At 38.5% G+C, this 22,434-nt stretch overlaps 2 protein-coding genes across 2 annotated transcripts in view; one reads left to right on the top strand and one right to left on the bottom strand.

Annotated features, from left to right (window-relative positions):
• The first annotated feature begins 5,775 nt into the window (after window positions 1-5,775).
• Window positions 5,776-8,165, top strand: mrpl33 (mitochondrial ribosomal protein L33). Its single transcript, XM_008399673.2, has 4 exons — window positions 5,776-5,903; window positions 6,201-6,219; window positions 7,159-7,265; window positions 7,853-8,165. The coding sequence occupies exons 1-4, from the start codon at window positions 5,882-5,884 to the stop codon at window positions 7,900-7,902; spliced, it is 198 nt and encodes a 65-aa protein (XP_008397895.1). The 5' UTR covers window positions 5,776-5,881; the 3' UTR covers window positions 7,903-8,165.
• rbks (ribokinase) overlaps window positions 7,925-22,434 on the bottom strand; it is a 35,358-nt gene continuing 20,848 nt past the window's right edge. The window contains exons 8-9 of the mRNA XM_008399674.2: window positions 19,985-20,173; window positions 7,925-8,420 (exon numbers count right to left, since the gene is read on the bottom strand). Of these exons, the coding sequence (XP_008397896.1) occupies window positions 8,247-8,420; window positions 19,985-20,173 (363 nt within the window). The 3' untranslated portion in view covers window positions 7,925-8,246. The remainder of the gene's footprint in view (window positions 8,421-19,984; window positions 20,174-22,434) is intronic.

The following is a 22,434-nucleotide window of genomic DNA, read 5'->3' as shown; positions in this document are numbered from 1 at the left end:
AGAAAATGTCAAACGAGATTTTCTATTTCTTGTGTGAGAATTCTTATTCTTGATTAGTTTTTTTCATACATTTAAATTAGTTCAGTTTTTACCTCCTGATACGTCATGTTTTAATTTTGTTCTGGAGTTCTGTCAGGTGGCAATTCATTCTCTTCTTCAACAGAATTCGGTTCCTCAGCTCTACCAACTAAATCTTTTAAATAAAAGACGATGTCAATCATACCTAGTGAATGTCTGAGAGACAATCATAGGCCCTGTCACTAACAGGGCCTATGCACTTGACCTATAGGTACTGCACTTGACCTATAGGTCAAGTGCAGTACTTGACCTATAGGTCAAGTACTGCACTTGTAAGCCTCATCAATTAAAACCGTCTAACTGTAACCCACACATTCAAACCAGTTTGCAAAATGGCTGATTTGGTAGAAAACCACTATGTTACAATCTAACAACAAAAATATGCTTTACTGCAGCAGACTTTACATCTTTTTAATGGTTTTTAAGAACAACATAGTCACACTAATGGTTAATATTTCAGATCAAATATTGAGAGTGACACATGACGTCCATGTTATTGGACAGCTGAGTTATTGCAATCTACACCCAGCATAAAAACAAAACTTCAATATTTTTCTAATCGTTTTAATCTTTCATCATTAATCGGTGTTATTAATGTTTTTTTTTACTTATAATGCTACAGAAGAACTGGCAAAATACTCCTGAGAGACTGCAGTGTTTGGATTGACACTCTGGATTCCACTGAAAAAGGCTTACACGCAAGTGTCCCATCAGTACCAACACACATACAAATAGAAAATAGCTTATAAAACCATGTCCACTCCAGTGGTCATATGGGATTGTGTTCATAATCATAGACTGATTAAGATGGCTTTCAAAAGATCAGATCATGTCATTATATCTTGACATGCGAAACCCTAAAGGCAACATGTGCTTTTAATTTGAGTTTTAATGGGGCAAAGATGAACTTTTGCAACTCAATGATTATTTAATGTTACTGCAACAAGTCTTGAGATCAGTTTGTCAAAAATGTCCTCTGTTTTTGTTCCACTCTTTTCATAATTACTCAGTAGATGCACCCTGATGCTTCATACATGCACCGAACGGCATTCTGCTTTTATGCTTCCATAGCTGCAGATTCCTTGCTTCAGTGCAAATTCAAATGTGAGATTCAGATGTGATCTGGAAATAAAGATGAAAAAAAAAAAAAAAACGCTCCATGAGATGAGCTCTTGTTATTCATCCCTTCCTTTATATAATAGTTAATAGGACATTGTGCTGACGCAAGCCAGGGAGTTGTGAACCAGTGCAAAGTGTTGGTGCCTCAGAGTCTGTGCGTGACTCACAGTGTCACCTGCTGTGATCAGGTTGGTGGGTCAAAAGAACAGCAAACAGTTGTTTTGACCGTAAGTGGGGGACTTGTTGGTGTTTCTGAAGCTGTGTGGCTGAAATTATTAATTTTCGGCAGCCTGTAGTGGAAGTAAACACTTATCACCTCGTATTTAACCAAACCAGGCAGCATTTAATTCAGAAACTGCTTCCCACACTGTCAGACGTAGAATACTGTAGAAGCAGGAGTTCAAAAACCTGACAGCACACGGGTAGTCCGAGCTGGCATGGGGGCTTCAGAGTGATATTCTGGGGTTATTTCAGGTGAGCTGATATGAAGAATTGAGAAGCAGTAATAAGTTGCCACAGCAAAGTGATGCTCTGAGCAGGGCCATCCAAACATCTAAAATAGGCAGAGCTCAAATAAGTGCTAAATGTTTTGGATTCTTGCACACTTTTCAATTGTGCGTAATAAGCGTTATAATCTAAAACTTGAATCAATAATCAGTTGAGTCAGTTTTGATAAACAAACAAGAAATGGTTGGATATGATACCAATAGATGAGGAATGAAAAAGGGTTGGATGATGATTACTTTTTGATTCTGTAATGAATGCTTCTATGATAAATTTGATGCTAAACCCTAATATTTTACTTTTATGAAATTTATATGGAAATCTTTAAAAAAAGCATAATGATAAACAGTAAAACACTTTTAAGATGTAAATGAACTTAGTAAACAAAATCATTGATAAATCATTTTTTATTAATAAATTACAGCCCAATGAAGCGTCACAAAAGCTGCTGCAGACATGGTGGCAGCCATGAAAACACATATCAATAAACCACATGCTTGCTCCTTAAAAAATATATACTTTGCTTTTTAAGAAGCAACAATAAAAAAAATGAAACATTGAATTAAGAAAGCATATAAGACACCAATTTTGTCCACATAACTTTTTCAGTGATGATGGACTACTTAAGCATGAATTTTGATACATGATCTCCAGAGTATTCTTACCTTGGAATCATTACCTTCTCTTAGTAGTTTTAAAAACTTTAGTGCAACAATATAACTCAACTGAGTTTTCATGTATGGACATATGTGCTTGTTTTGTCTTGTAGTTATTATTATATTTGTTTTTAGCTGAAGGTTATCCATTTATGTCTTTTGCAGCTCATCTTGTTATGTTTGACTTTGGCTGGTAATGTTTTTTTTTTATAGATTTCTCCGAAAAAGTACCTTTACAGCCCCAACCTCTGGCTTCTTATCACATTACACTGTGGATTACAACTTTTTTTTAATAAACAGGGATTGCTTTTCATTAGGAAATGGTTATTAGACAACTACTGATGTGGTGTAGTAGTAGAAAAGGGTTCACAATATGAGAGTTTGTTTGTCCTTGTCCAGCTTTCAGTTTTTATCCCATTTCCTGTTTAATAACTCTGACCAAATGGCTCTAGTGCCATAAAATCTTAAGAGAGAGAGAGAGATGAACACCTTTAAGGCATTTCATTTCCCTGATAAATTCAACAAATCATGCAACAAACTGACCTATCAGAGTAAACATTCCCATCTAGTCAAAACTTTATTGCATTGTTTTAAACCAATCACTTTTAACAGTACATAACAGTTAAATTCTGTGATTTTCTCTAGTTTGATGTATGATAACAGAATAATCGATTTCCTTATTCATTGACTAGAGCAGCATGGCCTCGAGTTTCTGATTGGCTAATTAGTTGCCCATGATGACTCCTTCTGCTGGAAACAGAAGGAGTCATCCAATGCAGCTGGGACCTGATAAACACTGAGAGAAAATTAAAAGCAAAATCAGCAAGATTCTGAATCCCGAATCAGAACTGGATCACCTTCCTGAAAAAACAAGTGTTTACGTCATAGATGTTGCTTTTGTCAGATTTCTGTGTAAAAGTCATGCAAACGTAGTTTTTTTTTTTTCTTTACATTTCTGATATAATCATCAACACTTTTGTCAATTCCTAATTCAGCTCTTGGGGCGATGCACGCTGGTAAACAATCCAAACATCCAATGATTTGGATGGAGGCGTCACGGCGACATTTAATACAAACTGTTGAGATTTGTTTTTTTTAATCAGAGAAGCTCAGGCAGATCCTCTATGTGAGTATTTGATATTTGTTTTGACAGGACATTGATTTAATACTGGTAATTAATAAACATGGTAAGAATTTATTGGCACACTTAATCACCTGCTGTTAGCATTTACAGCTACAACAGGTGTGTAAAACGCTAGGACTGTAAGGTGAATACATTCAGCTGACAGCTTTATGAAGTAAATTGAGACTCATTTAAAGCGAGGAATGCTTTCAATGAGATTTGTAGTTTTCAAACCAAAAGCTGTTTATTAAACTTTTCATTTTTGGTAATTATTCATCAACTAAAACTTATAGACTTTGATTTCCCAGAACTGGCTTGAAAATGAATAGCCAAAATACCTGTTGTCATGCTGTGCCCCTTCTAGATTAGAGCTACTTAAAAAAATAAAAATAAAAAGAAATAAATAAATAAAGCAGAGGGAAACTGTGACATAACTGGGTTATGAATGAAAAGGAAGAGCATGTGAGACAGAGTGATGAGCATCCGTCCATGTGCTGAAGTGGGAGACGGAAAGAGGAGCGAACGTCCGGAGTGGAGAGTGCAGAGTGGGTGGGGTGTTGATAGAGGAAGAGGAGGATGCAAAGGAGAGACGAAGCTTGTGGTCTCAGCCTCCTTCTCAGAATTATCCTTTAGTGACGCAGGCTCCTCCACACACATCCTGACAGCTGCTCCCTGCCTGGTTACAGCGCCGCTCGGCCCCGTCCAATAACATTCATGCTCATTTCCGCTTTAATGCCTGGCTTCTCCCCCTCCTGGGTTCACTATTACAGCTGCATTTTGTACTTCTTGTTTCTATCTAATCTCAGTACCTGTGAGACCACACTGTCACACACACTGGAGCTTCCGTTTTAATAAGGACGAGCTTTGGAGAACATAGCCAATTAGTGCAAAGTTGTTGTTTTTTTTTATCCTGAGAACATAATAAAATTAATACTTGAATTGTAGCTGAAGGGCCCTTTGTGATTGAACAGACATACTTGCCCCTATTTTTATAAGGGTTCTTAAACATTAAAGCTTTTCCAATGAAGTAAAGACATTATTCCCGTTCCAGGAACACACCAATTTGAAATATAAAGAGCCGAATGACGTACTCGGAGGGTGAATTAGCGAACCATTGAAGAAAATCACAAAAACTACATTTGGTTTCATGGGTCTTAAAGAATAAGTACAACCACTTATCAATGTTGCTGTAACCGCAAATGAGTGTACAAGGAATGTACAAGGTAATTTTTGGTTCAGTTCCTGGAAATCTGCTTACCTGCTCCGTTGTTCTCTGAAAGTAGCCCAAATTCTTGTTTTCCATAATACAGTTAATCTCTCTTTTTATTACATGCTAAAGTTTTTCTTTTTTTTTTTAATGGAGATGTTCTCAAAGTAATTTGTGAAAAATATGTTTAGAATTGCTGTGATTTTTCTCGTGGTTTTGAACCCTTTGTCCAGCTCCTGTGATAAATGTTATTCTTTCCTTCTGAAGCTTTTTATTTTTTTTTACCTCCACATGCATCTGGTTTAACTTTTCCACTGCTGTCTTGAACTTAAAATTGACATAAATAAGAAATAAATAAGTACAATAGGAAAGTAAATTTACTCAAACACATTTTTAAGCAATAAATTAACGAATAAATAAAAACAACAATAAAAACTGTATGTTTTAGTTCCTTGAAAATGTCTTCCTAAGCCTTAGTTTATACTATGGCCCTCCATACACACTGATGTTCTGATTGCTTTTCAAGAACATGCATTGAAATATTCAGGTTTTTTGTAGATGTGTTGATCAATTAGTTCACAAAGAAGCATGAGTGAACCCTGTTAAAATATCACCACAGTGGTCTTATGAGTTATACAATCAATCTTGAGGGCAGGTTCTAACACTTTTTGCACCGTTTCACTGTGGTGACAATATTAAATTACAATACAGCAAGGGGATTTCCATGGTGACATTATTAGTTTCAGGCCCATTCATTTTCACTGGAGTGACATGATTTTACTGAAGGTCCGGGACATTCCAGTGTCTTTTTTGTTTGGTTCCTAAAGGTCTTAAATTTTCTTGTCCTATAAAACATGCACTTGATTTTCTGCAGCTATTTTTTCTCACCCTCTTCTTAGCAGTTGGTGAAATATTTCCATTAGTTTTTAGATCTGTTTTCTCTTAATGGTGACGGATTTGTAAAACATTTTTACAAATGTTATGTTCTCGCACATAACATTAAGCTCACTGAATATATCCTTGTTTAAAACGAGCATGCTTGTTGATGTACTCCTTCAATGATTCGCTGCTGTACTGCGCCTTTAAGAGATACCGGAAGTGCCTTTCTTGCACTGGATGTACAACACTTCAATGTGACCCCTGTTGATGCTAACTTATTTGTTCACGTTATCTTCGTAAAGTAAATTCAAAAAAATGTTTCTTACCAGCGTGAACTGTGAGTATGAAAGACATAATATAGAGTTTCTGGTTTTATTCTTCGCTCTGAAATTGACTTATTGTTTACGGCAACATTTACACCACATTTACGCGTTAAAGTTAGCATAAGCTCTGAGATATAGCTTGATGGATATCCACACTGATTCTTTAAATGAAGCTTTTACTTACTGTACAAATATGTATGCTGGTCTAACTATTTATTCACGGCTAAGGAGACTGAAAAATAGGATAAACACGCTGTTTTTCCTTGAATAAAGCTTGTTATTAAAGTCAACATGTTCTGTTCTTTTTTCAGTGGCTAAAGCAAAATCCAAGTAAGTGAAACTTGTTTATATTGTTGTAAAGCGTTGAGATGTTGACATATACTCATAGACACGAATTCCATTTTTTAGCGAGTAAATTATCTACGAAGGGTAAAAATGATGCATGCAATTATTAACATTTACAGGCTGCACTCCGAACGCACATTTTTTGTTGCCACCACTGACATGATTTCCTGCGACCGAGTGTTTTTTAAGCATAGTCCATCAATTTTCGTCAGATCTCACTGACTTGGCCAAATATCAACACCAGATCGGATGTGTGGTTTCTTTATTCTGTTGGAAAACACAAATATGCCCACGTTTTTTGAGACGAAGTTGAAACATTTAGAAGCATCCCTTCTTCCAAGTCATCAAATTCATTTTATTGATATGTTTCAGCACCCCTGAAGCGCTGCCCCACATGCTGATGGTGCCACCACCATGCTTGGCAGTTGCTACTTTCCCAACGTGTACAAATCTAGCTAAACTTCTTGTTAAATCATTATTTAATTAATTTAGTCTTTGATTGTCCTGGGTTTGCCAAGGAAATGTTTTTTTCATGCTAGGAAAGAGAAACAAGCAAATTCGGTCAATCATGATCAACTGGTGGTTGTCAAGCCTCTTGTTTGTGATCTTGTCGAATTAAAGCAAATAAAAAAAAAAAAAGATGTTGATTATGTTTATTTTGTTGAGCCTGCTTAGGAAGCTTTCCACTAGGTTAGAATAAAATCACAAATAATTCAGATTTATGACCCGCATCTTGTTGTTTTTGCTGTTGCCTTTGGTATAATAATTTGGAAAAATGAACAGTTCAGTTAATGAATAAAAGATGAAAATTAATGTACTTCATGTCCACGATGAGTGTGTAAACTTCTGGCCAAAGTTACACGTGGGTTATATCTGCAGTGTTCAAAGACATTGGTAATGAATGTCCGCTTCTTTTTCACTCAGGACCATCTTGGTGCAGATGGTAAGCGCTGCTGGGACAGGATACTTCTTTAACACGAAGAGGAATCGGCTCAGAGAGAAACTGGTGCTGCGAAAACATGACCCGTTTGGTAAGATGAGACCTAACATGGAACTGGGTTGCTGGTTTGCTTCACAAACAATTCCATGTGTAATACCAAAGGTGAAGAAGAGTTCTTCCTTCAAAAGCACCTTTAGGAAGTCCAATATCCATACTCTCCTCTCCCTCAGCCGTACCATTGGATTATGCAGAGAATGTGGTTTCCCAAATTTCCTCCCAAAAAAATACGTTAATGTCCTAAATGCAGCATGCGACGCACTGAGTTTGTGCTGGATTTTTCTGCATTATTGTCACTGTACATATGGATTTTATTTAATAAACTTGATTAGAGAGCATCATAGTACATACTGTTGTTTTTTTGTTTTTTTTATTGATTAAATTGTGGGAGTTACTACATTTGATGGATTTAAGGAACACAAAGAATAAAAAAAAAAGACCAGCTGATCAAAGAGAATACAAACCAGTTCATCTCTGGACATCGATTGGTGAATCTGCGATTCCATTTCAACCACACAATTCCAGTAGAAGAACTTAATTTACTGAGCTTGTGTTATTTTTACTTCCAGTGCTGATTCCTGATGTCTCATCCTGTTTCATTCTGTTTCTCTGTCATTGCAGTGAATAAACACGTCTTATTCTTTGAGAAGAAGAAAATCAGATCGATTTAATACAACAATGAATATGGACATGTTATGAACAGACAGTTTTATTTACATGGATTATACAGAGCATTAGCTGGAAGAGGATTCTGATTGGCTGCTGTTTAATGGACGATCTCAAGAATTGATCAAAACATCTGCAGGAATTCAACATAAAGGAAGGAAGGACCAGCAACAAGCATCCTGTTGAATCAAATACGTCAAATTGTTATTTTCGAATATGTGTGAAATTTAGTCAGTTTGGGTTAATTCAATAAACTATGTCCACTAAACACATCGTTTTGAGTTTCTTAGTGCAGCTGTGAGTTCAGACGCTTCAGTCAACAAAGATGGGGTTCAGTTAGAGAAAAGTCTCAGAACAGATCGGCCGGTAGGTCCCGTTTGAATGGGAATGACGTCTGGGTGCCGACGGCCTGCACGCTCACCGCTGCCACCTGATTGGCTCTGCGTGCCATCTCCTCCAGAGGCATGTCAGGGTGGTGAGCCAGGTAAAACGCCAGCGCTCCGATGAAACTGTCGCCAGCTCCCTGCAGAGGAACAAAAACGCATCTGAACAATCAAAACAAGTGAGAATTCTTTCACTGGGTGCAAAATGAAGTGGAGCCAAGCTACTGGTGATGCTTAAATGCTTTATTGGTGATCAGAGGTGATGGTTTAATATGTACTATTTGTTTTTATAATTGTGGTGAAGGCTAAAAGGTTCAAACTAATATTTATTGTGCATTTTAAGGGATAACAAGACTGCTTCAGTTTTTTTTTAGATATTTAATATCCTTCAAATTAGCTTTGATTTGATTTTTATTTAATCAGCAGTAGCTGAAAGTCTATCCAAACAATTAGCAAAATTGTAAACATCACATTATCCTCCAACTTCTAATCATTTTTGGGAAATCCTCAAAGATCATTTGTTTTTGCCTCCAATTCTCTGCAAAACGTTTTCCATTATGCCATTTTACCAAATGCACCAGAAAACAAGGGTTTCAACATATTTCTATTTAACAAAAAATTCCTTAAAAAATTTATGAACTGCAATGATTTCTTGGAATATTTTCTAATATTTAAATAATACGCTGTGGACAGTTCTCAACCTAATTTCAGTAGTGCCTGCAATCTCCGTAGATGTTTTCTCTGCTTTCTTAAGCAGGCACCTTTCAACAACAAGGTGTGTCTTTCAGGAAGCTTTCTGGATGCTTTCCATTGCAGATTTTTCAGGAAAAATTCAAGTGGAAGAAAGTCTGCTCCAGATCCAGAAAACATGAGCAGAGCTATGCTCAGCAGCCACTTTATTAGATACACCTGTTTAATCGCTAGTTATCACAGATTGCAACTCAGCCAATCGTAATTCAACGCATTTAGTCATCTAGAGTTCATAAAGACAACTTGCTGAAGTTGGAAAATGAGCATCAGAATGGGGAAGAAAGAAGATTTAGGTTTGCTTAAGTGTGTCAAAAGATAAAACATCGACTGAGCTGCAGTTGTGTGAAAAAAATAAATAAAACCTTGATATCATATGTCAGATGAAAATAAGTCAAATTCAAATAATCAAGCCTCACAACCGGGAGATGCAAAACACCATCTCTGAACGTGTAACATTGAAGCTGATGGGTCCCAGTTGCAGAAAACCAGACCAGGTACAACCACAGTCAGCTAAGAACAGGAAACGGAGGCTACAATTCACACAGGCTCCTCAAAATTTCAGAATAACAGTTCAGAAAAAGGATACCTGTTGAGAAGGTGGTGTGAATAACATGAACATGGCTCCATGTTTGTGTCAAACGTGGAGCCTCCGGTGTTGTGGATGTTTTATTGGCAAAGTTTAGATCCTTTAATCTTTACAAAACTTTTGTGATTATTGTTGCATGTAAACGGCTTCAAATAAAGACAGATCTTATACAATATAAATGTAAAAAAAATGATTACAGTTGACTCTTCTTCAGTAAAGCTCAATGTTTGTTGGTCAAATAATGCCACTGTTAACTGAAAAATAAAAGAATATATGATTCAGTTTGGTTAATTCTTTACATATAGTAACACATTGCACAACAGTAACTGTAAATTACTAAGAGGTGATGTGGGCTTTTCACATCTAAAGTGATTAATTGTGTATTTTAAATTGGAAAATGGATTAATTTGATTTCTGCACTTTGTACAATCTCTTTTTCACACCACTTCCCCCATACAAATGTAATGTTTCTACATTAAAAATCACACAAAGGATGCCTTCAGGACTTTTTTTTTTCTCTCGATGGACTTTGAGCGTCTGTTCAACAGTCATCACATTTGCACAAACCTGTGGTGTAAACATTTTACCAGCAGTAGAAAACCACTTAACGTTTTTAGACCAGCTATTTTCAGAGGAGAGAAAATGGAAAAAGCTGAAATTTAACAGCATGAAAACAAAACGGAGAGGCTTGAACAGTAGGGGGTGCTGTGGCATTTGTCTCCTTCGTTTGCACTCTATAAACCTACAATCAGTTCTAAAAAAATAAATAAATAAAAGGAAGGGAGAGAATGTCTCAGTCAGCTTTTTCTGCACTGAACATCATTGAGAACCTTGCCATTTAATGCTTTATTTTTAAATATTAAACTGAAAAATGAGTTTTGATTTAGTTTAATAATGGATTGATTTTTACTGACAACTTTGCTAAAAATGGTCAAGTTATTATATCAGAAATATTTAATAATAATATATTATTAAAATAAATATGGCAGCACGACTTTGCAAAAAGAATGAATTTAAAGTTGAAGAATAAAAAGGGTGCTTTATTAACTGTTTACAGAAACATGTGGCTTCACTGTAACAGGCAGCAGTTTTGGTATTACCTCATAAATCGTCCCTTTTTCCATCTTGCTCTATTGATAAAGATGGAATGTGCTGTCTACGCCCTGGAGGGGGCTGTCTGGTGTAAGGGAGGGGGGGTGCGCTGATGGGAAAAGGAGCAGTGGTATGTAGGGACACGCTCATGTTTAACCGCAAACGGCCCCCCGACGCTGGTTCTCACAAGCCCATGCCATTACTCATCACCACAGCTCTGAGGAGTTCACTGCACTCCGTCTTCACCCCCCTCCATCCACTCCCTCCCCTCCATCTTCAGAGTAACTCTTTTGTCTGGGGATAAGTCAAGGAGGCAGGGTAAAAACCACCAATCGTGACCCGGTCAGAGAGGAGGAAGGTTCTGACAAGCTTCTGTGTTCCCAGCATTTACAAATGGTGCTGATTTGACATTTAAAAGGTCGTTATTACCGCTCCCCCCGCCCCACTCATCCCCCTCTGCGTGGAGTGCAGGGATGCTGGAAAGAGTGAGATCAGAGACGAAACATTTCACAGGCCCGTTGGATTTCCACGTTTAAACCCATGGAGTGTTTATGTCTGTCTTTCAGCTGGACCAGGCCACTCTGCAGCCAGCGTTTGGAGGCTGGGCTTTGCAGGAGACGGCCCCCGTGGTTCGGATCTGGACCCTCTCCCAGGCAAATGTGTCATGGCTGACACTGGGATGCTACTTGAGTGGATTTGGGCAATCCTCTGCTGGAAAGCATGTTGGGAAGGACAGGTTGGACAATGCGACCACAGAAACAAAAAGATCTTAATCTCTTGTCATCGTGACAGAGTTATTTATTTAACCTCAGCCCTGTTTATGATTCACAGTCTAATACACCTGTTGTCGTGTCAGTAATCTGCATTCGAATCCCTTTTAAAACAACTGGCTTTGTCTATTAACACTGTGACAAGGTGGGGCTGGAACAGGTTTCTGTTAGCTAAAAGACAAATCTCTGTGGTATTTAAAAAGGAATCTATATTTTAATACTATACTAACAATTATTAGGACAAGTATGACAACGAATTATACGGATGTGGACAAATATTTGGCAAGGTTGTGTAAAACGCGGTGAACTAAATTCGCCATTTGTTGCAGACGCTTAATCCCACGCTGAAAAGTTAAATAAAATTGGTTTAGTTTTAACGTCTAATGTTAAAACAATATCATTTTTTTCATAAAATCACAGGTTAGACACGTATTGGTTCCTGAAACAAACCTTGTTAAAGGAAAGTATCTGAAGCCATTTTTATTTTTAGCTTACGTTTGCCCCTGATTATAAATACGGCACCACAAAGAGGCCTTTTTTTTTAAGAAACTGGACAGGATCCACGTTTGTCTCACGTCCTTTACCACCCAGTGAGCAGGACGGTGAGGGAGGTAAAAACCCACTGTCAGAGAACTGCAGCAAAGAAGTTATCAAGTTTCCATAGCAACTGTTGGACACCATCTATATACCATATAACATGTTTAGTAGGCATGCAATAAAAAGCCTCTTCTGTCCTACTTCAGCAAGCATAAATGTGGAGTTTGTTGAACTCTGGGACTTTGTGCTTTGGCTGTATGAGACTAAGACTGAACTTTTAGGCAGCAAACATTCCAGGTTGTGTTCAGTGCAATGAAAATGCTTGAATATGCTAAATAAATCGCAGAATATGCTAAATAAACTGCACCTTCCACCTACTGTTAAGCATGATACCAGGACTCGGTCATGGCAATGGTGCAACAAGGAATAATCAAAGGGTTCTCTCTATATCTCCAAACCTTGTAAAGATATTACAGGAAAACAAAGTATTATCACATTAGCACAGTAACTGAGTTCAAGATAAAGAGCTGGCAGGAGTACCCAACTCGAATAAATAGTGCTATTGATACATACTTATCAGAGGCGTATTGGCAGTGCATGCTGTCTTACGTTATTGTGGAAATTTTGATCAGGAAACTGGAATAATAAAGTGCTGCACCACAGATTTCATCTGAGTGTGATCCCTTCACTTTCCGTCAAAGAAGCAATACTTTCTTGTAATCTTTTAAAGTGGTTTTGATCAATAGTTCTTCAGGTATTCTTAAAGGCTTGGTTTAAAACTTTTGCACAGCACTAGATAACAAGAGTTGAATGGAATAATGGAATAATGGAATAAGGACGTTTTGTGAAACTTGTCGACGTCGATATATTGGGAACTAGAAACGACTGTATCTGTATGTTTTAAAATCTTCAAAGCTGTTAATTGCCACTTTACAGAAGCTGGAAGGAAGTAGGCCATTAGCCATTTTAGTACAACTTAATAGTCAGAGAATAAAACGGATAAACCACAACTGTTAAATCCCAGTAGCGGTAGCAGGCAGCACATTTATTGGCTATTGGTCCAAGCTGGTGCAGCCTGGGGTACGAGCATGTCTTCTATCTTAGCTCATTTCCTGACTGACTGCTGAAGTGTACTGGAATAAATTTGAGAGATTCAAACTGAGATCGGAGTGGACTGAATATCTCATTGTAAGGAAAAAAAACAAAACAAAAAAAAACGGGCCTGTTATATATTACCAGAATTAATGCTACTGACTAAACGGAAACAAACTGATTCACCACTTTAAGGAAGTGGAAAAATTAATTTAATTAAGAAGAGTAACTTTGTCAGAATCAAAATCCAGCCTAAATGACTGAGGAGAAGCATTAAACCTTCCTCTGTCTTAAAAATGAAGTTTCCTTCACTGAGACTGGCATCTGACGCTCCTGGATCAGTTGAATGAAGCTCAATGAGGATGACAAGCGCTACCCCCTTCAGCTCCCCACCAATGCCCTCGACACACTTTGGCGAAGGTTAGATCTGGAGTCCTGTCAGTCAAATGACACAAGCACTTTCTGCGGACGAGCCGTGATGCTGTTATTGGTCGGCCCCGTCCGTCGTGTCTTGACCTCCGCTGCCTTTCCTCTGCCTCTTCTCTGCCTCTTCTCTGCTCTGAAGTAGAAATTTATGATGGCAGGCTTACGAGATTAACAAAGTGTGCTTCGAGAACTTTTCTGCAGCACAGTTAATTCTGAATACTCCCCATGGAGCTGAATCCCAGCCAAGTTGTCGTATTCATACATACTGGGAGTCATTCATTAATCAATGCTTTTTTTCCATCAAGCGTTTCCTCGTATTTAGCAAGGTTTGACCAGGGGTCAAAATCTCTCTTTTCATTTCCTTCATTTCAATAAATATTCTATGTCATTGAACTAAAAATGCAACAACCAAACAGCTACGGGCACGATTTAAAGAATAATGACGTCTTTTGCTTCAATTTCAGGAAGGATTTAGGATTTAATACGTTTTTTTTTCATTTGGACCCTTTAGGTAAAGAGAAAGTTTGCAAGAAAGTTTGGAAGTTTCAGAATTATCTGCTTTCCAGGAGGGTTGGCCCACTCCAGCCCAATATAACTGGTTTCCTGTGTGTTTTATATACACTGAGTTATTGACTGACTTATCTCCTCGGTATATCATTCAGTTCTGTGGAAGAATTATAATGAATCACTCATTTAATTCATCATTCCACCAGAAGAACATCCAAACATCCAGGCAGAAAGTAAAAGACTCTACAATATTTTTTACCTATCATTTCTCATCAAATACCTGTAGTAATATTTGGATAACCGTATGGCAATAAAGTTACAAGAACTATATGTTTCACCAACTGCGAGAAAACCACAAGACCGAAACTGTAAGATTGCCCTTCCAAAGAAAACAAAAGCCCAGCTAACATATTCTACAATCAATTGACAAAATGTGATGTAGTCTGATAAAACCAATCTCGAACTTTAGATCTGCAATGCCAAAAGCAACGTGAAACGCAACAAAAATGTCAAAACATGGTGGTGGCAGCATCATGATTTGAAAGGGAGGTTTTTGAAAAGATAAATGAAATTCTAAACTGTTATAAATTCAGAGCAGTTTTTGACCAAAAGCTTCCAGGTGACTTACAGATTTTTATCACAACTTCTCTAGAGAGTAGTTAAAGTTGAAAGGTTTCCAGATTGCCTTTATCTGGACTCCAGGACTATATGACAGTAAATACAACCGCATCACTGGAAAACAAAAGAGAAATTAATGCTGACAGTAAATCAACGGGTTCTTAAAATATGTAGGTATATGCAATTCCCCACTAACTGTTTTTCTCTTGAGCTCTGCACAACATAATGTCACAATAAAGGTGGAAAAGTTTGAAATCATACATTACGGTCTAACTTCCACGTTACAAAAATCTATGTCTCTTTAACAGTGTTGTGCAAACATTTTCACATGTCTATGGATTTCTTGGTCCAGAAGCTTCTGTACAATTTACTCAACAATGGGATGCAGATGCAGCTACTGAAAATCCCCAGAGATTTTCGAAAAGTCTGTAGCGTCTTACAGAAGCACAACAGAGTGTGCTTGCAATAAAGAAGTACAGCAGAACATGTCACGCAAGCAGCAGTTGTTGTTCTGGCTGCAGACAAAGGCGAGCACAGAGAGAGAAGTTTTATAATCAGAAGAGAACTGGATGCGCCCACATGTTTTGACTGACATGAGATCTTTGCAGAAACGAAGCACTTGGATGCCACAGCAGTCGCCAGTGAGAACTAAAGATGGACGGCTTATAGAAAATGCAGATTTGAAAGAAAAAAAAGAAAAGACTAAAAAAAAAACCTGAACCTTTCCAGCCTCCACAGCTCCCCTCTGAGATCCTGCATGCCGTTCCTGGGTGACAGATGGAGCTGTGTTCAGTTAACTCCTAGCTTACTGCCTCTGTCAATGGAGGGCTCCCCGGGGAGAACGGAGACCAACTGAGGGGCAGCAGTGACTCACATCGGCTTTCGCGCCTGGAAGCTTCCTGTGGCACTCGGCCGAGGACTCTGAAGTGACGAGGGAGGAGGACTCAGAGATCAAACACACATTTAATTAGACCAATTAGGCCCCTCACATGTTTGATCCCTCCTCTGTGCTCTTCTGTGAACAACCCAGAATGACTGACGTGACTATGAAGTGGCAGAGGTATGGTCTGACATCTGTATTACCGAGCAGCAGATGGTGGGTCACGTACAGCCCACCATGCATGATGATGTGGCAAAATACCATAACCAGCAGGTATTCCCTTGCTTCAGTCTTCCAGGAAGGAATCTGTATCCTGCTCTCCTCGGAGAAGACTGGGAGCAATTGGCCTCACCGGACCCACCGGACTACTGTAATGTCTGGCCTAGACAGGACTGTCTACCTTTTGGACCTCCCAGGGCAGTGGAAACCAGGCCCACCCAAGTCCTGCAGGAGCAAAGTAGCTCTGTGTGAGTGTTTGTGCTCCATCCACACGAAACTGGCCAGACTCTGATCTGAGCGAGGGAAACCTGAACTCAATTTGAGACAAAGGCGACGGGGGAGACCCAGAGTTGGATGATTTGCTTGCTTTGTTATTCATCCAGATTCATGGCCCTGACTCAGACCATAATTGCTCCTCCTGTGTAAAGTGTTATTCAGACAGATGCGGAAGGGGAAGATGATGAAACAGTGTGTGAGAAGGGCAGCAAATGCATTCATACTCGATTACCCACACTGGAACGTTGAAAACACGAAAATAAGAGGTAAAGCAACTTCAAGTATGGAGATGGGAAGTCTAGTCACTTTCTAATCAAGCACTTAAAAAGACAGAGCCACAGATGCTTGGAAAAGTTAAGTGACAGGAAGGACTCAAGAGCTCCAAATAATATCCATAGGCTCAAAGATTTGTCATGAAGTGTGTTTCTGAGTTGTAGTTAAAGGCAGTCAGCATCTCCTGTAGATAGCAGTCAGAGTGAATCTTCTTTCAACTGTACAGTTTTTCATCTGTAACGGGATTTACACCGACTCTTGAAAACATGGATCAAAATCCCTTCCAGACTGATTTAGGAAAGGATAATTCTGTGTGTTTCAATTATCTGGTAGTTCTGCAATAAAACGACCCAGAACCCTACAATCTGTCCATAACCCAGCCACTTAGCACAACAGAATGAAGTCGTTTGATTGGGGGGAAAAGAGTGTTTCAACAACTAATGCAACAATAATACTGTGGTTTTCTACAGCTGCTTGGATGGTTGAAAATAACGCTTGATTTGGCACTCTTATGCTGTTAACTCGACTCTTTCATGAGGAGTTTTCTCTAATTCTCCAAACAGAGACTGCTCTGACTCCCCTTACCCTGAAGATATTGACAGTTTATAACGTACTCCATGTTTTTGCTCTTTAAAATAACCAAATTTTCCCTTTGATTAGAGTTTGTTGTGCCACCTGCGGTGCAAAGCAGAACAGTAGCCTGGTCAAAAGTTGCGAGAAACCGCAGCTGAGTCAGCGAGTTGTTGTTCGTAGTTGAATTTATACTTCACAATAGTTCTTTAAAAAGGCTTCTCAGTCTTGCAAGAGATAATCATCAGCAAGCAGATTGCATCATCAGGACAAGTGAGTGACAACCTGTTAAATTTTTTGCCTCAGTGAAAAAACGAACAAAACAAAAACAAAAGAGGACTTACTGGAAGAGGGATTATGATGTCCAAAAGTCTTAAACACAATGAGATTTATGGGCCTATCAAAGAACAGAAGAAATGGGTAATGGGGGCATGAAAGCAGGCCCGACCGCAGCTTTCTGCTGACTGGCGCAGGCCTGAGAGGTGAGTCATGGCAGAGAGGCTGAGGGGGGTTCGAGGGCCATTATGAGGGTTAGTGGTGGTAACAGACTGAGCGAAATCGGGGGGTTAGTTCTTGGAAAGTGACGAGTAGATGCTGCTGTACACTTCAGATGCGAACACGCAAGCCTTGTCACTTTTTATTTGTTGCTTTTTCCTCTCTGTCACAATATCTGCTGCGGTTTAAGTGTACATCTCGGTACGTTGTAAAAAAAAAAAAAAAAAAAAGTTTAGCTCCAGTTTAAGAAAATGACTGCAAAGTAAAAGTCCCAAAGGAAAGTATTATGCACTGAACCATTGCACAAACAATAATCCCCTTTCTCTCAGGTCTGATTGAAGATGTGATTAACACCGCTGTGCGATGACGTGCTTGGCTTGTGCAACGCAGACCTCACAAAACCCTCAGTGGCAGGAAACATCGAGCCCAGGCTTGTGTGACGAAAACAAGCCACAGAGGCCGGTGTGAAATGACTCAACGACTCTTTTAAAGATTAGAGGGAGCTGATGGTGGTCACCACATCCACACATAAATCTACCAGAGCAACGGATTAGTGTTCGTCTGAGGTGAAGAGGCAGAAAAAACAAGTGTGAATCTGAAGATTTCCTGCTTAGGAGGATAAACTATCCTGTCAGATTTCTTAATATGACAGTCACAAAACTTAACTACAAAGTCTTCCATTTAATTGTTTAGTTTTCCTAGTTAGGTAGAAAGCATCAGTACACTCTTGTGCTGAAATACTTGTGGAAATATTAAAAACAGCTAAGCTCAGAGCTGACAATACTTACAGTAATTTAAAAAGAAGCAGTTCCCATCTAAATTGATTATTTAATTTTCATGTGCCCTTAGTTATTGCTGAGGATATCATTGAAACTGATTGAATAGATTTCTTATATTCAGCTCCTCATAATCTGGTCTTCTTAAATAAAATTCATTGCAAACAGTTGTCTTTAATTGTTAGGATTAGGTTATAATATTGCAGTCCGTGATGCAACATATGGTGTTTGCAGCATTATGCAGTGAAGATGCTTTTCTTCAGCAGGTTCAGAGACCATGAACAGAGCTGGTTGGAAGATGGATGGAGCAACTGAGAAATGTGAAGTTTGTAGCTACAAAGATTTGAGGACAACCCCAAGCGGCCCAGTCAAAGTCCAGACATAAATCCAATTGAGAATATGTGGCAAAACTTGGAAAGAGATTTTCAAAGACAGTGTCCATCTTATCTGACAGAGTTGAGCTGTCTTGCAAAGAAAAAAAAATTAATTCTCCACATGAGAAAAACATGTTGCATTCATTTCTAAAACGTATTTTTTGAGGGGGGATGAATAAACCTACATGTCTTTTCAGATTTTTAACTGAGAAGAAAATCTTCAAAGTCATGTACAATTTTTGACATAATTTTGTGTTGGTCAATCACATAAAATCTTTAAAAAAAACACATCAAACTTTGAAGTTAGGAACCAAAAAAAATAAAATAAAATTATGCACAAACACAACAATTTAAAATCAATTATGGATGATCGGCAATATCTTAACCTCAAAGGAGAAACTTTTTTCAGGTTGTTTATTTGGCACTATAAAAAACAGCTTTTTTAGTGGGCAAAAAAACTTAGTAGACTCACTTTGTAATTTGCATTTCTAAAATATACACCTGCACAACTCTACATGAACAAGCCTGCAATTAAAGAGACCTGGCAGACCTCAACGAGCTGCTGCAGCTGATTGACAGGAGACATCAGAGCTGTCCGCTCAGATGGCAGTCCTGACCTCAAAGGGAAATGTAGAGGTGGAGATTTTCTCATTTCATCTTGGACAACTGGGTTTGTATGATGGTCTATCATTTACAGATTCATACTGTTTCTCTCCACCGAGCAAAAAGTTTAGAACTTCTCATTTCCAACTCAGTGAGATGAACAGTGAATACTATAGACCCCATTCCGACTAGGCCAGTTATGTAAACTAAAAGAATAAAATAAATAAGACTGCATCCTTTTAAAACTGATCTATCAACTGAAAGAGGAATCTGATGTTTCTACAGATTGATTATAACAACTTAAAACTCCCCCAATAGAAACAGAGGAGCTGTGTCAAAGGGTTAATTTTGGCCTATTTCTGAATAATACTATAATACTATAATTTTCCTATAAAACCATTTGAACAGTGAAGCTGTTGTGTTCGGATCACGTTTATTATATGAGATGTTTGACTCAGAAAGGTTCTCTTCAATATGTATTCAACATTACTATGATTCTTTATTACTGATCACATTTTTTGAAACTGACTGTAAAAGGCTTAGTTTGTACTTTTGAATAATTAAATAAGTTCTTTTAAGAAATGCAGTTAAAATGTCCCATTTGAACTTCCGATTATCAAGAAGAACGTAAATAATAATAGTTGTTCTCTAAAGATAAATAATCTTATTTTATCTTTAGAGAACAATAAGAAACAAGTATAAACCAAAAGATTTATTTATCAATGTATAGTTTCCTTCAAAATGACAAAACTATAAAATATCCATGACATTATGACTTAAGAAAAAAAAAAAAAAAAAAATTCCGAGAGGTATAAATCCATTCACATGACAAGTCATATAACTATGTGTCTTTTCCTTACTGTTGTGTCCACTGCTTTGACCGCAGTAGATGGCACATGTGTCGAAGTTTTATCCTGTGCCTTAAGCACCACACAGCCTTGGGGTCCCAAAGTGATGATGACTGCCGTGCAGCCTCGCCTCAGAAGCTCCTGCGCGGCGTGATGAGCATCCTCCACATTATTCACCGAGTAGCCGGTCAGCAGCTCTGCCTGCAAGGAGGCAACCGGGAGAAATTGGGACAGCTTTTAGGTCAAGGAGAGAAGTTAGTCACACGTTGGGAATTAAAATGAAAGGTCAGAAAAAACCCATACTGGTGGGGGATACTGGGAGGACGAGTAAAACGCTTGGTTAGGGAAATTCCCCGAGATAAAACAGCAAGGCAGCAGCGCGTGGTGTTTAGCTGTATTTTCTGCCTTTTGTCATTTAATAAACACAGTAAAATATATTACAGTAATTTATGTCAACATGTCTCTAATTAGTAGCAGCTCACTGTTATGAGTCAGCCTTTTAATTACACGGTGGTCGTGGTCAGAAAGACCCATAAAACACTTTGTGGAAGGCTTTCAGAACTGGACAACAGTCTGCGTGCCTCAAATTCTCCCAGGGAAGATCCTGTGATGTCACCCAGCTCCAGAATAATGAAACAGTGATAAAGCAGGACCTGATGGGAATCAAAGAAGGCTGGTACCACGGCAGCCATCTTTAGTATTGATTTCTGCACAGACAGTGCTCCTGTTTCTTATGCTTCCCCAACAAACTGGTGTTTGTGTCAGCAGATTAATATTGTCTTGCAAAGAAAAAAAAAAAAAGATGCTAAATGACATGCACAGTCTCGTATGTTGAGTTCAGCATGTGTTTGCTATTATTTCCCTGGTGAGTGGAGCACTAGCATTGCAACATAATTACTCATTATCCCTACCATGGTACTGGATATCAAATAGAAGAAACTAAATCATAATTCAGTTGTAGTTGTATCACTTCGACACTATGAATCAAGATAAAACTTCTTTGGGTTTAAAAAAAGATCAAAAGATGCCAGAGGAATGTAATTTCAGACAGTTTTGGTTCTTTGAAGCTACACTGAAGGACAAACACAGAATTCACTTTTCACATTTTGCCACAGTTCAACCACAAATCTGAATGTGATTTACTGGAATAAACCAACATAAAGTACATTATATCTGTGAAGTGGAAGAAACAGAATGCGCAGTGTGGTTCGACAAATGAACATCGGACCCAGTCTGACTGAGCTTAAACTATTTCACAGAGAAAAATAAAGAATTAACCCAGTGGAGGCTGGAAACAGATGCACATTTTTCATATTTTTAAAGGCGCTATTGAACAAACCACAGTACTGATATGTCCTGCATTTAAAAGCAAAGACAGAGACTTCGTATTGGTAAGCTAGTAAAAACATGCTTTAAAAATGGTGTGAATATTCAACATAAATTTGACACTGACTTGCAGGAGAAGATTGATGAAGGACTGCTTGTGACCACTTTACTATTATGCATTAAAGCGTGTGCGATAGAATCTGTGTCAGACCTGATGGTCCTCAGGTAGAGATCAAAGGTGGTTTCCCTGACTATTAAACCCATCAGCATGGTATGTTGGCTGAGGATCAAAGGGCGCCTTGCACTTTGTCATCCCAAAGCCTTTCTTTCTCTCCTCCGTATCCCGAGCAGGGGGCACGTCGCCGTGAGACGCGCCTGTCTGTGCACGGTGCATGTCGGCTACAGCGTCCGGACGGGAGGGTCAACCAGCAGCTGACACACATGGGGATCTGCCCGCTTAGATTCACCCAAACTGAGATCTGTCAGAGAGTCAGAGTAAGCGGTGATCTGGGACAGCTCAAAAATAAACCGGTGCTTTCAGAGCCCGCAGCCAACTCGAATGCCAAAGGAGGAAAAGAACCGTTTTGTTAGTCATCGGCTTCACACCAGGGCAGGGAATCAATCTACCTCCCTCTGTGTTCAGAAATATGAGCAGAATTACAGCTCTCTCACTGTTCAGGCATACCGGTGTGTGTGCGTGTGTGTGTATGTGTGTGTTAGTGCATGTGTTTGCGTGCACACACAAACACAAGAGGACCTGTTCTCTTTAAAGCATATGCACTAAAAATCTGCTAACAGTGTGGGTGTATTTAAAGGAAGGTACATGTTTATGCATTAAAAAACAAAACAAGGCTGTTGTTACAGGTTTTTATAACATTATTTTTTTTGTTGTTTTTTAATCACTTAAAAAAACTGCAAATGTAAAAGAAAAATGCTAAAATGACTAGTTGGAATTTAAATCAGTGTGTCTTCATGAAATAGTTGTACACTTTAATACATTTCATGAGGGCAATTTTTAAAATCACTTCCTAATTAAATTATCCTCCTGAAGCTAATAGATCTAAAAGGAAATTCAGACCTTTCAAGTGACAAGCTCCACAATTTAGAGAGCCTGGTGACATATCAGTTTGTAAAGA

Source organism: Poecilia reticulata, linkage group LG22 (assembly GCF_000633615.1).
Source record: "Poecilia reticulata strain Guanapo linkage group LG22, Guppy_female_1.0+MT, whole genome shotgun sequence".
Lineage (NCBI taxonomy): Eukaryota > Metazoa > Chordata > Actinopteri > Cyprinodontiformes > Poeciliidae > Poecilia > Poecilia reticulata.
This window is presented reverse-complemented; position numbering and strand designations above follow the sequence as displayed.